Here is a 14,173-nt window from a genome sequence, read left to right as displayed (position 1 = left end):
TGAATTCTCTTTATTTTTGCCACCTGTCATATTTTGACAAAATTAACAAGAGCTAAAGTGGGGAAAAAAGACATAAGAAAGCAGGCACTAAGCCAACAGTTAAAAACGCTACCTGAAAGGAGGACTAGAGCAATACCCACCCCGTTGCACCATTTGGCATCGTCCATCAGTTCTTCGCAGGGTGACGGACCGTGGAAGGATGCTAAGCGCAGTTAGGGAGAAAATCAGAACAAGGCAGAGCTTTGACACAGTTCACCTCTGACTAAAAGAGAGAGCATTTCAAATCTGAAATTGCTGAATTCTTTTTTTCCTTAAAGGAACGTTGTAAATGATACTAACCGACCTTTCCAAACACGCCAGATGAGGCAGGGAAAGCACACAGAGGACACGTGTTTTCTTCTGCACTCTACTTGTAGGATACACCCTACTCATTTTAGTGAAAATTCAACTTTCTAACCAGAACTTGGGGGAAGTCTGCAGATATTCAGTAGCCTAAAACAGCTGGGTAATAAATGAATTTTTTTTTTGTAGTAAAGAACTGACCTTGAATGGTGAAATGAGTCAATTCTTCTCTTACACCGCCAGTCTTCTCCTGTCTAAAGCAAAAGAGAGCAACAAACGCACACGCGTGTGTGTGCCTGCGTACGCTTCTGCGACTGAGCCAGCAAGAAAGGGAAGAGTGCTTAAGTTCATGCACATTTTTATTGAGTAGTAATATAAAATGCTTCTTTCATTGTTACAAGTGCATGCTTTGATTGCCAACATTTCGAAGTCAAATTACAAAGGCAAGGCTGTAGGCTGTAGTGAATTACTTGGGCACTTATACAATTGTTAAAAAATATCAATGGACTGTTTTGTTTTGCTTCTTTTTCTTTTTTTTAGAATGAACCAGTTGAAACCCGTAACTGATATACAAAGGGAAAAAAGTGAAAAAATTACACATTTTGTGGCACATGACAGAACAGAACAAAATGACTAAACCATTATGACATTAACAGTTATCATGCATTTAGAATTTCACATGTAACTACAAACTTATTTAAATTTCACAAGGTTTGCTAAACATGCTACCCATCTATGTGTGCACTGACAAGCTTATGTTAAAAACTTTAAGAATACTCTCCCCCTTAGATTTTTCAAAGCTTTTTTTTTTTGATTACAAAATTTCAAAGGCATTAAGCATTTTTTTTTTTTTAGAGAATATAAAGTACGCCAGTATACATACATTTCCAGTATAAGTCAGACCACTAAGCGCATTACAGTCCCATACAGGCCTATACAGCCATTTTCTCTTAAAAAACATGCATAGGCAGATTTTTACAGAATATAGATGCTTTTCACTGCACTTAATATGGTGTCTTGTTCACTATACTTAAAAATGCACCACTCATAAATATTTAAATTCAGCAAGCCACAACCAAGACTTGATTTACCAAAAAACCCAGAAAACCCCCGAAACCAAACCCCCCTAAATATAAACAGCAAAAAAAGATAAATGTTATCATTATTCCAGTTTTTTTTTTTAAAACAAAGAAAAGGATACTTGCTGCCAAATTAGTAAGATAAGTGTTATATTTAAAGAAGGGCATTGAAGCACACTAAAGAAACCTGAGGTAAGCATAATCTGTACAAAATTAAACTATCGCTCTCGCTCTCTCTCTCACTCTCTCTCTTTTTTTTTTTTTGGCATTTTAAACAAATTTCCAACATTTTTTTATTTTTTTTTTTACCCTCTATATTTTTAAAGACTGCCTAATTTATTTCATAGCCATTGTCTGACAAGAGTAGCAAAACATTATCAATAAATAGTCCTTATTTAGTTTGTACATTTTGTTAAAAATGTTTTGATGTTGTCCATGTTTAGTGCTGCAATTGTAAACGTACAATAGTTAGTAAGAAATTAAACAAAGTTTTCATGTCCAGTAACATAATAAAAGGCCTTTCAGTAACATATCTAGACGTTCCCAATGCAGTAGGAAAACATGTTCATTCCCCTAACTTTGCAATATATACCAGCATGAGCTTTCATTTTTCTACAAGCATTTTAAAGGCATATCCAAAGGAGGTGACTCTCCCCCACTACACCCCTCCCACCAAATTAAAGTTGACGATCTCTTCGTAGATTATTTTTGTAAACTGAATCCATCACCTGGCCCCCAGAGCAAGTAAGCTATTATCAGAGGCAAGAACATCCCACTGCTGATGTGCAGCAACCCCATCGCGCCCTGCAGCTCAACCCCCCCTCCCAGCCAGTGGTCACTGAATATTGCTGCTATTACTGCCGTTGCTGTCCGTGCCATTAGTCTCTGTGGAGATTGCCTTGTTGATGGAGTTAAGGTTGGCATCGGATGGCACGTCTCTGCGCGGAGGCATTCGCTCATTAATTCGATCTAAGCCTTTGGCCTCTTCGAAGCTAGTGATCTTATGCTGGGGTGAAAATCCTTTGATAGCTAAATAAAGGATTATTAAAAAGTAAAATTAGGAAGGTAAAACTCTCGGCAGCTTTTCCCCCAACTTTAGCAATGAGTGCAAAAGTCCTTCTTTGCGAAGGTGGCAATGAAGATCTGACAACATGACCTACTCCTTACCGTACTCAGAAAGAGCTGGGGGTTCACCACCACCATCTCTTGCAACACAACTATTTTTTTCAACAAGATCAACTTCCAGTATTTTCTTGCCCCCTGAGGTTCAGCTTAAAATGCTAAGAAGCCTGCATGAAACTACAGTTTGCAATTAGGAACCATGCTCAGGGCACAGCTGTGAGCCGGGGAGTTAGCATTTGTCGTCATCACTTACAGCCTTACAGACATTGTGCCTGCCGTAACATCCTTGATCGCGCAAAACTCCCATGTGACTTTCAAAGACCAGGGGAAAAAGCCAGTTACAGGTGGTGATGACATGGTGAGGCCAGTTTGTGGGATATACATCAAAGCTATGGGAGATCTGGGGCGACCCTGCAACAGGTTGCCTTATGTTCTCAACATAGGCGAGCTGCTTGCTGATCGCTCAGGGCAGTTACCCTCCTCGACACGTCCCTGGACTTCTAGAAAGCAGCCTGAGTCAAACAGCAGTAATGCTGTGCAGCACGGACCAGAGATATTGTAATTTTGGCACGTTCGTACAATTTAACTTTGGAAATGCACTGACAAAGGACCAAAGTTCCAACTGAACCTGAGGACTTTTGATCTGCCCTTCAGCAGCAACGTTGATGAGGCCACATCGACCTCAGAAGGCAGTCACAGGCTGGGGAATGTATTTGAAAAGTGTGATTTTTATTTTTTTCCTCTCTTTAATTGAAGAGTTGAAGATCTTTAGTTTTAAAGCAAAAGAGAAAAAAGCACCATAGGCAAACAGCAGGTCACAGCTCCGTTGATAATTTGTCACAGCCTTCTGTGTGTTTTTCTCTTATCTGCACCAAATCAATGCACTGCACTTCTAGAACTGGCACTTTTGCTATGCCTCTATCTTAACATGCCATAGAGCAGAAATGGTGTGTTAGTACCAGGAAACTGCAGACTCCCTGGGGAGAAAACGGTAGGGGAGCTTCAAAGATCAAATTCAATATTGCTTCCCTCCCTTTATCTTCTCTCTACCCCAAAGTACTCCTGCTCTCCTTCCAATATGCAGTCCTGATTCTGGACAAGCTGGTAACTTCTGTTAAAAAAAAAAAAAAAAAAAAAGGCAAACAAACCCCAAACCCCAGAACATCCCTGGTACCAATCTACCACTCCTTGCACTTTGGGAGGAGCGAGAAAAGCGTTTTCATGCTGATATCTTTTGCCAACCATTCCTGTGAAAATGGATAGATCCTGGTTGCCTCAGGATTTAGTTCCTTAGCCAGTTTCACAAATGTTACATTGGAACTTTGTGAAGTGCATGGGTTTTAACATGTATTATACTTCAACTCAGAAAAACAACAACATAATGGTGATTAGTCAAGTAAGCAGAGATGGAGCAGTGAAAACAGAACAGGCCCTACAGTGAGTTTTTTCAATTTTTTGTTTTGTTTTGGTTTTTTTTTTAAACTTTATCTTCTACCACAAAAATGAAGATGTCTAACAAGCACCTAGGCCAATTCCTTAAAGCAACAGTTTAATGGATGGCCGTGTTGAAGCTGAAACTCTCGCTATGTCCTGGAGCTTGCCAGTAGCACAGCCCAGTTGGCGTCACTGGGCCCTGAATCAAACTGCAGAGGGGCAATCGGCAAAGGGCAAAACATTTTCTCCATCATTAGCTTCATCTATGTAAACTAGTCTTTATGACTACGGCTACGGTGTCTAGCTAGCAAAGATGGCAAAACAAGAATTAACTTGAATGGGGGGCACATTCAATTGTATTTCAAGCAGACGCGTTACGGTCTGTAGTACTGAGGAAGGTGCTCTGCTGTAGTTGCTGGTCAGACAACGAGGATTAGCAGTTTACATTGAGAGTATACTAAAACACAACACATAGTCACAGAAAATCACAGAAAACAGCCAAACTGTCAACAAGAATGCACACTGCAGATTAGAGATTGCTGATAGGAATAGATAATTCCAACATAAATAGCAGCTTACTCACTGCTATTTAGAAAGCAGTTGTATTTTCTCTTACTTGTTTATTCTGTAATTGTATTCACTGCTTTACAAAAATCAAAAACAAATTCAACTGGCCAAAAGGGCACATCTTACCAACGGACAGCAATCATCAGATTTGTTTTGCTTTTTTTTTAACTAAGAAAAGCATACCCACAGAAAATTTGAGAGGGGCAAGAACAAAATACAACTGAAGAATTTTGTTTTAAAGGGGAATTCTGAAAATTCTTCTTCCAAAACTTTGTAATACTGAATGAACATTGCGCATCTACATTGCAATACGTGATTACTGAGGTTTTAACTGTAGGCTTAAAAATTGCTTAAGGGTTAAATTAGAGGTCTGTCAATAAAGCACCACAGTTTTCAATACCAAGCATTCAGAAATCTTCTGAGGCAGCCAGTCACTTTATATTTGCAGCTAAAATGGTGCTGGTGTTAATGGTTGCTCTAATGTAAATATCCAGTGTGTAAACTGCCACTACCAGAGGAAGCAGACATCTTGCAGACAAATGTCTCGTGTTGTTTTAAAGAGAAACAGAAACATGCTGAACTGTAACAAAAGACTAATACAATTTTTTTACTAGTGACCTAAAAGAAAGAAAACAAACTGAAGCAGAAAAGAAAAAGGAAAAAACCCAAAACCAACAAAAAGAGAGAATATTTATAAAAGCTGTGTGTTTTCCTTGACCAGAGATTGCTGAGGATGGTTTGAGGTGGAAACAAGACCCAGCCTCCAGCACACAGTTTTGGAGCTGTGTGTCACAGAGCATTTACGAGCTGCTGCCGAGTCGTGTCCCGTGATAGCCAAGACCCCTGATCTCCTCCTGTGGCATTACTCAGTGCTTAGTTCACATACAGCAATTCCAACATGATTGTAACTTTCAGAATGAAAAAAAACACAACAGCGGCAACAGGGAAGAAAAAAAAAAGAAAGAAAGAAACAAAAAAACATTTTCCCCTTTAAAGCAATTACATTTTGGTTAATACCGAGCCACAATTGTTAGCCCAACACCCACACAATCTGTACAAGCTACAGCAAAATGAATACACCCAGCAGAGCCCTTGTCTGTTGTGGCACCAACAGAAAGGGGACTGGCCAATTTACCTTCATCAGCCTCAATAGCCTCAACAGTAGCTGAAGAGAAGAAAGGGGTAGCAAAACGAATGAGAAAAATGAGCAGAGGATTTCAACTCTAAGAACAAGTCAGTGAACAGCAAAGGAGCTACGACACTAATGTTACTGTAAGTGCTGGATTTTGGCAAAACAGACACACACAGAAATGCTTACACAAAACCAATAATTTGCAGACTGAATTAAGCTATAGTTTGTTTTGAAGCAGAAGTTTCACAAACTAGAGATTTTTAAAGACACATTCGAGTAGTTTTCTTTTGACTCAGAAGAACTACAAGATGAAAATGTCTTCCATATTGCACATCTGACCTGCAAAGTTTATTGTATAATTCTCCCAGCTTTGAATAAGAGCAGTTTGATTTGCCCCATCAAAAGAGAACGAAAAATGGCATAAAGCCATCACACAAAATTTGTACCAGTTACGATGGCAGCTTGAAAAATATGAGCTGCCAGTACAAGGTAAGAGTCACACATATGACTTCTCAGAATGCCTTCACCTCCCCCCCCAAACTAAAAGAAACCTCCCCACAGCATGGAAAAGAGTTTGCTCAGACAGCTTTGCCTTTGCTTGCAATCTCGCCCAGTCCGCTCCACCTGTAAGCATCCTTTTTGTCAACCCCATCTCTGAAAATAGCATTCTTCTAATATTGTATTTAAATCAATAGACAAGATACAATATTGAAAACTGTTGGATTGCAACGCCTGGTCAGAGAGAGAAAAGTTTGTAATCAGGAGGCTGCTGCAGTGTTATGAATACACTCTGTATTACCACTGTGTTGAAATCATTCATTGTTCTTAAAGACATAATTTCATTTGAATTGTACCCATCGGCTTTGGCAAGAATTTGTTCCTACAGTCAGGGATTTAGAAGCTGACGCAAATCAGCAAATGCAATCCAATATAGCAATGGTATAGTTCAACTATTTAAAAAGAAATTTTGATTTTCATGAACTTCTCTGGTTTAGAGAAGAGCTCTAAAAGCCAAGTTTTTAGGAATCCCTCTCTTTTGTTGTATTTTCCCCCTGTGTAAAAGCTTTTTTTCATCCTCCATAAAACTCAAGCAACTTTTTTTTTGTAGTTAGGATGTTAAATATGGATTGAGATCAATACTAAAATATGTACACTATTATCTTGGTGCATGGGAAATGAGAGGAGCTAACCCGCATGCACCAAGGCAAGTCTACGCCTCTCAAGCTACAGAGCAAGAGAGATGGCAAAAATCAAGGAACGAAACCAATGCAAACTTAAAAGAAAATGAAACACGGTAACTAGGATGAGAAAATAAAATGCATATCCAAACCAGCACTGACACATTAGGAAAAAAAAAAGACGACTAAAATGTATACTTCCACAACGGAACATACTACTCATATTTTCTGTTAATACATATGGTAATATGAATGTGTGCTTAACAGAAACTATGTCAAGTTCAGATTACTTGGTGAATGGGGTACTACTTGTTAACTAATGCAGAAGCTTGTGTATAGTAATGTTTTACTAAGCTAGAATACTGCAGTATGAGGAGATTTTCCTTTCAGCCATTGTAACAACAACTTCAGGCAATTTTCTTCAATTCACTTCAATTTCTAATATTTTGCCAGGGCAACAATAGCAGTTTCCTAGGACCAAATTTTCTGACAAATGTAAAGCAACTATAGGGAGAAAAGCCTAGGTAAAGACCAGAACCCCATTAAGAAAGGCATCCTGTGGAATCATATTGCAGCATTTTCAAAGCAGAACGTTACTATGTCCATAACACACAAGTCATTAAAAAGAAAAAAAGGAAGGGAAAAAAGGAGAAAAGAAGGTTTACCACCGTATACCTGAATCTTCTAGGTAAAAGAGACAGTAAAGGGAAAAATACAGAGAAAGAATGCTCCAGGAAAGAAACAGGAAAACAAGAGGCTGAGACTGTGTTAAGGTTATAAAGCATTTCTATTTCTTACATCTACTGCCAACAGAACCTCAATAAGTGAAAGATATTCTTGTGTGCCTGCAATATACTCTACAGCAATACATTGTGGGGGGGGGAGGAAAAAAAAAGAAAGGCTTACAGTAGCAAATTAAATACTTTGCAGCTCCTTATTCCAAAAGGAATATTTCATCAAAGGTAGCCCTACTATAAACTTAGAGATTTCCTGTAACAAGAAGCACTTGGTATAAAACTGAACTGACAATCTGTAGTGTTTGTGTACAAGGCAAATACGGTGTTTGTAAAAGCCTGCCTTCACTTGGGCTTAAATCAGAGCAAAATTGTTCTCATGCTGTCACCTAGAATTGCTAGGACAGAAAATCTAATTCTAGAGCTATTTTCCATTGGTGATTCTCTATGAGGAAGAACAAATCTGATAAAATAAGAGTTTGAGTGTCATTATCTAAGCTGAACCTTCAGTACTCCATGCATCAAAAGGCTGCTCTTAAAAAAAACAAAACGATGCTGTAAACTGTGGAAAATGCACACTTCACACGCAATGCTGATCTACCACTCTGAACAGCTGATTTTCAGGGACTTTTTTCCCCCCCTTTCTTTGAAAATCAGTGGTATGTAATAAGTCTTGAGAAGTGGCCTTACATGAACTTCTCACAAATGCTCCAGTACAACAAACTGCCTGTTTTATTCTGTCCTTTATTTTTTTCCTGAGAGGGCTGCAGTTATTTTTCTTGGGTTCTGCAGTTAAAAAACAATTATTTTTTTTACACATAACGACACACACAGGCAAACGTGCTTACCGCTTTGCAGTGTTTGCTTTCCTCCAGAGAGCACACCACTGGGCAGCATTCCTGTTGGAGTCAAACCTTTCAGCGTCAGCACACTTTCACTCTCTTCTCTGCAGAACGGAAAAAAAACAAATCCAGAAGTAAATAATTGTCTTTTTTTTTTTTTTTTAAAAACATGGAACACATTTTAGGCACCTTAGGCTACACCTGCCCTGCAATGACTTGGTTATCTCCAATCTCCTCACCAGGACAGACTGAATCCGGTGAGAACACCACCACCAGTGCAGTTTCCCTCACCGCTATGGAAGCGGTTCACCCTACACAGACTCCCACTACAGTTAACACTACAACCTGCGCAGATGAAACAAGGTATGATATACGTCTGACTATACATAAAACCAAAAACTTGACAGGTGGAGGACCAAAGGAGCAGTTATTGTCAACAATACCTTTAAATACCTTGCACACTGTGGTCCAAAAATCAATTTAAATTGTTGTTTTGCCTCTGTCTACACTAGCAGTCAGGTGCATTATTTATTAATGAGCATCAGCCACTTAAGAAAAAGCAGCTAAAAGCTCATTAAAATTAATAAGCACTTCCACCATTACTAGCATTGTTCTTAATACTTTTCTATGCTAAAAATGATACTCGATTCAAGAAAAATGTTTTAGGAAACCTAAATATGTTTTGCTGATCTTCAAATATACAGTTTTTAATATATGGCAAGAGGAATACAACAGCTCTATTCAGACAAGCCATTAAATACAGCTTTCTACGAGCACGGTAATGCTGTGATGACACACTTTCTCAGCAGCAAACTGACCCGAATTCTTTCAGAGAAACAGATTTTGAAGTGCTTTACTTTGAAATGTGAAACGACATTAAGCTGGAGAAAGCAAGCACGAAGACAGAATTTAGTTCCACATTCACCAGAGGATAATGTGCTTTTGTCTATCAATACTGTCTCTCAGCAATTCTACTACTCACAATTTTCCTTGGACGTATGTGCCCTGAATTACTCACGTATTTCACACAACTCTTTTTTACCTACTACATATACTCTTCAAGTTCTATTTTTAATTTGAAAATGATTCTCCTTGGATACACTTTTCCTTGTGTAATAGTAAAAAATCAAATGGTGATCGTTCTCCTTGCAAGTTTCCTAAGCAATTATAACTAATGTAACAGCCAAATACTGCCAGAATTAACACAGTATTTTCATCACCGAGTTACACACCAAAGTTTTTACTTTCTCTTGATTATTTGCCTCTGCAAGCAAATGCATAATCTGCATTTTCAAGTCAGTCCATTTCATCTTTTTTTTTTAATTAATTCACAACAGTACTTTTAGCTTCACCTTCATAGGATAAGTTTATTCACTGTATTTTTATTCTCTTTAAACTGCATATTCCCAAGAAACCTCTGTATCATAGATGTTGAGGTTTTTTTAGCCTTCAGTGTTCCCTATTTTCTACTTGATGTCCTTTACTTCCATTAAAAAAAAACCAAACTGTTTTAATATTTTATTTACCTTCCTCCTGTCTAAATATATCCCAATAAAAGTCAGACTTGAGAAACAAAGTCAGAGAGAGGCAATGACAACGAATTGTGAGGTCTTCCACTGAGCTTAAGTCAATCTTTCTATGATGGCTATTCTCAGCAAAGCTCATTTAGAACGTCTGAAACTCAATACAACACTATTTTGATATCTAATTTTGAGACTAAAGTGGCTGAAATGATCTCAGTTTTACATTCAGGTTACATCCTTGAGGAAAGTGGCCATTCCAGCTCAGAGAAGAGACATTCAACCAAGTCCTTCGAAGGCGGTCAGATCAGGTGCCGATCATTCGGAAACACTTTTCAAGAATTAGTGAAATAAATTCCATAAAACAGCAATGATTCAAAGAGGAACTTCAAAAGTTTCTGAAATAGGCTGGTTTTGATGATGATGCCACTGCAATCTTTGTAGGGTTACTCACAATTATCAAATGTACACATGGATTGTGCTGGCAAAACAGGAAAAATAACCCAGGCTCTTCTATAGGAACAGTATTTGCAAGAATGATCTTATGTAATTTTTGCTGTCTAGAAGCCTGGCACCTAGCTGAGGAGAATCAACCTTTCCCAGCAAAAGAGAAGACAACGTACTCCCAGTCGGGCAATGGTGGCTGGGATGAAACGTCCCGCATCCCCCTGGAAGACTGGTGGGCAAAACTGCCCATTAGAGGTACCTGTTTATTTGCTGACTATGCCTCTGACCACAGTGAGGATGTGATGCATTTGCTGGTTAAAGCTAATGAGAACAAATATACTCTTCATCTTCAGTCCTTCCTGCAAGTTTTAAGGGCCATCAGTAACCAAGACCTGTAAAAGGCTCAAGCAGCTTCAGTGAGTGAATGGCTGGCTTCTCCTCTACCAGATACAGTCCGTTCTGGTCTTCTGGAGATGTCTGGATGCATGTGGTAGGGGTAAAAAATTGTCTCACTAACAACTCTGAGATTAATTTGACTGCTTTATAGGAAATAATCAAAACTGATTTTCATCAGTGCCTCAAAATGTTGATTTTCATGAAATAATTTAAGAGGGCTCAAAATTTCAAGTGGTCCTAAAACCCTAAGCTATGAGGCTCATGCCTATTCACTTCAAACAGGACACATGCAAGAATTATGCTGTACCCTTCTTCCATCCCTCATACCATTGAAAAGCTCCTGCCCCATAGTTCCCTTTGAAAAAAATTCTGACATACAGGTGATGTTAACCACCTACAAGTTATCAAAACCCAAACATACCAGCTGAGCATCAAATTTCAGGCCTTTCTGTATATTTAACTCCAGGTCTCTTAAATTAATCCTATATTTCAAAAGGTGCTCTGCAGCAAAACACAGCGGATCCAGAAGCTGCAGTTCAAGGTTATGGGAGAAAGCCAGGTTTCCCAAACTTTGTTTGCTCAACTATCATCAGAGAAAAATAATCGTGCTGTTTTATGAAGGTGGTGGCAATGTCAGCTCCAGGCTCTCTGCCAGACTTGGTACAGAGGAGCAGGTGGAAACATCTGATTGCTCCCCCATCTTGTTTAGGGAAAAGGCAGGTTTGTTTTTTATGGGTACCACTTTGAAGTAGCCTGTGCATCACTAGTAATTCACATGCAACACTTTGGGAACCCCAAGTACAAAGTCCTCCATCTCAGCATGCTATTTATCAAAGCGATGCTGCTGTACTCTGCAACCCATGGGAGAACTGCTGTGGCCATGCAAAGCCCCACTGACAACCTGCCTGCATGCTGCAGAAGAGTCTCAAATCCAGCAAGTTTGTGAGTTACATCTGAAATTAAGAGTGTATTCTTCAAGTCACTATTTTTATTTCCTATTTTTATATCAATCATACAATCATGCCAATACATTTTTTAAAAATCCCTTGATTTGCACTAACCGTAATAGCAATAAAGTGACTATGGCAGAGCAACATACAATTTCCTGAGAAAAAAAAAATCACCCTGCTGAAAGGAGGGGAGAACTGTATTTTCTATATTTAGACTGTAGCACAGCACAGTACAGTGTGTTTTCTCTTCTGCTCAGAGACGCCAAATGGAGACTTCTCAACATTGGGTAGCAATTAGTTACTCAATTTCACGTGTTTGGGGGAGCACAGCCCAAGGTAACGAGTTGCTGCTGTCTGCACAATGATTTCCTGGATTTTTAGTTAAATGACCCTAATGCTTTCATCTTTAATCATCTTTACTCATGGCTCTAGCAACAACTGTGGGTGACAAAGTGGGATGGTTGGCTTGCTTGTTAATGAGGCATGATGTGGAACATACTCTCTTCTCCACAGTTAACTCTTGCCTTGCAGTGACTAAGAGTTAATTAGTAAACCTGGTGGGCAAAAGTCTTAAAAAAAAAGGGTAATTGCCATTTTCTTTGCTTATGTCTTTTGTTTGTCTGCCTGTTATACATTCAGCAAAAGCCCTGAGGAAGATTATTCAGAACAATAATAAACAACAATATTATATAAAAACCCAATCTTTAAAAGGTTCTAGTAAAACTCAGTCGGGTGGTATACTGAAATACCACATCAGCTTTTGATTAACAGTATAGTGCTTTAAGTAATCAAAGAGGTCCTTTAACATTAAAAAAAAAAGAACTAGCAAAAACTCTTACCTTAACACTGAGAAAACTCTGGCCATTTTTCCTATTGCTCTTATCTTGTTCCTTATAACCTCCTTTCGAGCAGCAGCTGTTGCTCCTATGGAAAATATATTAAACACAGTTATAGGTATTTGTAAACAATACATTACACTATTCTGAACTCTAAATACAAGCAACGCCATATTAATGCCATGGTTTGCCAAACTAAGCCACACCTGTAGTCAAAACCGAAAATACTATTTTTTTTTTAATTTACAGCTCAAGACTGATCACTTTTGAACAATCTAGTTATCAGTAGCTTCAGAGATGTGATCCTTTTCCTGCTACACATTAAAGTTGCATGTTTTTCCATTTCAAAAACATTTTCAGAGACCATACTCTTTTAAAAACCAAGTTTCTTGGAAAAGTCAAAATGCCAAAACGATACTCAACATGAACAGTGCCCAGAGCATTAAAAAAAAAAAAAAAAGTTAAAAGAAAGGTTATACAGCACTGGAGTTAAAATCTATTTCATAATCTTACAGTTTTAAGTGAAAAATGATCATGTCTCACTTAATTTTCTAAAAAAAAGTGATTAGGTTAAGCTTAAGGCCAAGAAGGTCCAGTTAGGGTTTTCCCCATCCCTAGTTTAAAAAGTATTGAAATGGTTGTAAAACCTAGTTCTGAAAACCAGGATGAAATGGTAGGCCTTGTGTTGGCTGGCAGTGGTTAAGAGAGTTTCACAGATGCAACTTTATTCTCATTACTGCTATGGTCTCCTCAAAATTACAATTACTTTGAAATTTGTGATATGACAGAATAATCTGCCTTAAAAAAAAAAAGCTGGAACAGAGGCTACAGTTCAGCTAAATTTGTATGTGTACTTGTTACTTGGATATCATCAAACCCTAGAATATTATCTGCGCATCAAAGAGAAAACCACCTGAATGGGAAAAGCCAACAGTACTAAGTTATCAGAACAAGGATTTTATTTTAAGAAGGACCTCCCACGACCCCAAGAAAATGCCATGTTATACTAAGTAAACCTATTTCACTTAATTATCACAACCATAACCACAAACATCATGAGGATTTCTCCCAAAGGCTTCTGAATGACAGGCAACCTTGGCTCATACGGCTGCAGCCAGGCAGCTGCTGCCTCGGAGGTTCAGGAGCACAACCTGAAAACCACTACATCAAGGTAACACTTCCTTCTTTGCTGCTTCAGACTTCAAGGGAAAAAATGAAAATTTCTATTTGCTATTCCTAGTAAACTGATCCATTTTATAAAGTGGAGTCCATCATGGAAGCTAAAATAGCAGAAAGGGTCAGAAACGAGGGAGTTGGTTTGACAGCAGAGGGGGCAGCCCCGGGGAGCCGAGGCAGCAGCAGAATACTGGGCAGAGGTGCTGCTGAACGTGGGTGATGGACGCAAGAGGTGAAAAGCTGCAGAAGACAGCCACAGGGCCTTGCTCTGCAGACCTTCCTTTGCTGTATTGTGAGCACAAAGTGACTTAAGCCAAACAGGTGCATGATGAAACGCAGGCTTTGCTGAACTTGATGGCATAAAGTCCCATCTGCTTCAGTAGTGCCAGCATTTCACATGCTGCTCCTCCTCTACGTG

General features: G+C 38.8%; 1 protein-coding gene across 2 annotated transcripts in view; it reads right to left on the bottom strand.

Moving 5' to 3' along the window:
• Nucleotides 1-683: 683 nt before the first annotated feature.
• Nucleotides 684-14,173, bottom strand: part of PPP3CA (protein phosphatase 3 catalytic subunit alpha) — a 201,936-nt gene continuing 188,446 nt past the window's right edge. For both annotated transcript variants that reach the window (XM_086746761.1, XM_086746763.1), the window contains 3 exons: nt 12,583-12,667; nt 8,437-8,534; nt 684-2,450 (listed from right to left, as the gene is read on the bottom strand). In XM_086746761.1, the coding sequence (XP_086602887.1) occupies nt 2,257-2,450; nt 8,437-8,534; nt 12,583-12,667 (377 nt within the window). In that variant the 3' untranslated portion in view covers nt 684-2,256. The remainder of the gene's footprint in view (nt 2,451-8,436; nt 8,535-12,582; nt 12,668-14,173) is intronic.

This window comes from Chlamydotis macqueenii, chromosome 4 (assembly GCF_036417535.1).
Source record: "Chlamydotis macqueenii isolate bChlMac1 chromosome 4, bChlMac1.mat, whole genome shotgun sequence".
Classification (NCBI taxonomy): Eukaryota; Metazoa; Chordata; class Aves; order Otidiformes; family Otididae; genus Chlamydotis; species Chlamydotis macqueenii.
The sequence above is the reverse complement of the archived record's forward strand: the minus strand, read 5'-3'. Positions and strand labels throughout refer to the sequence as shown.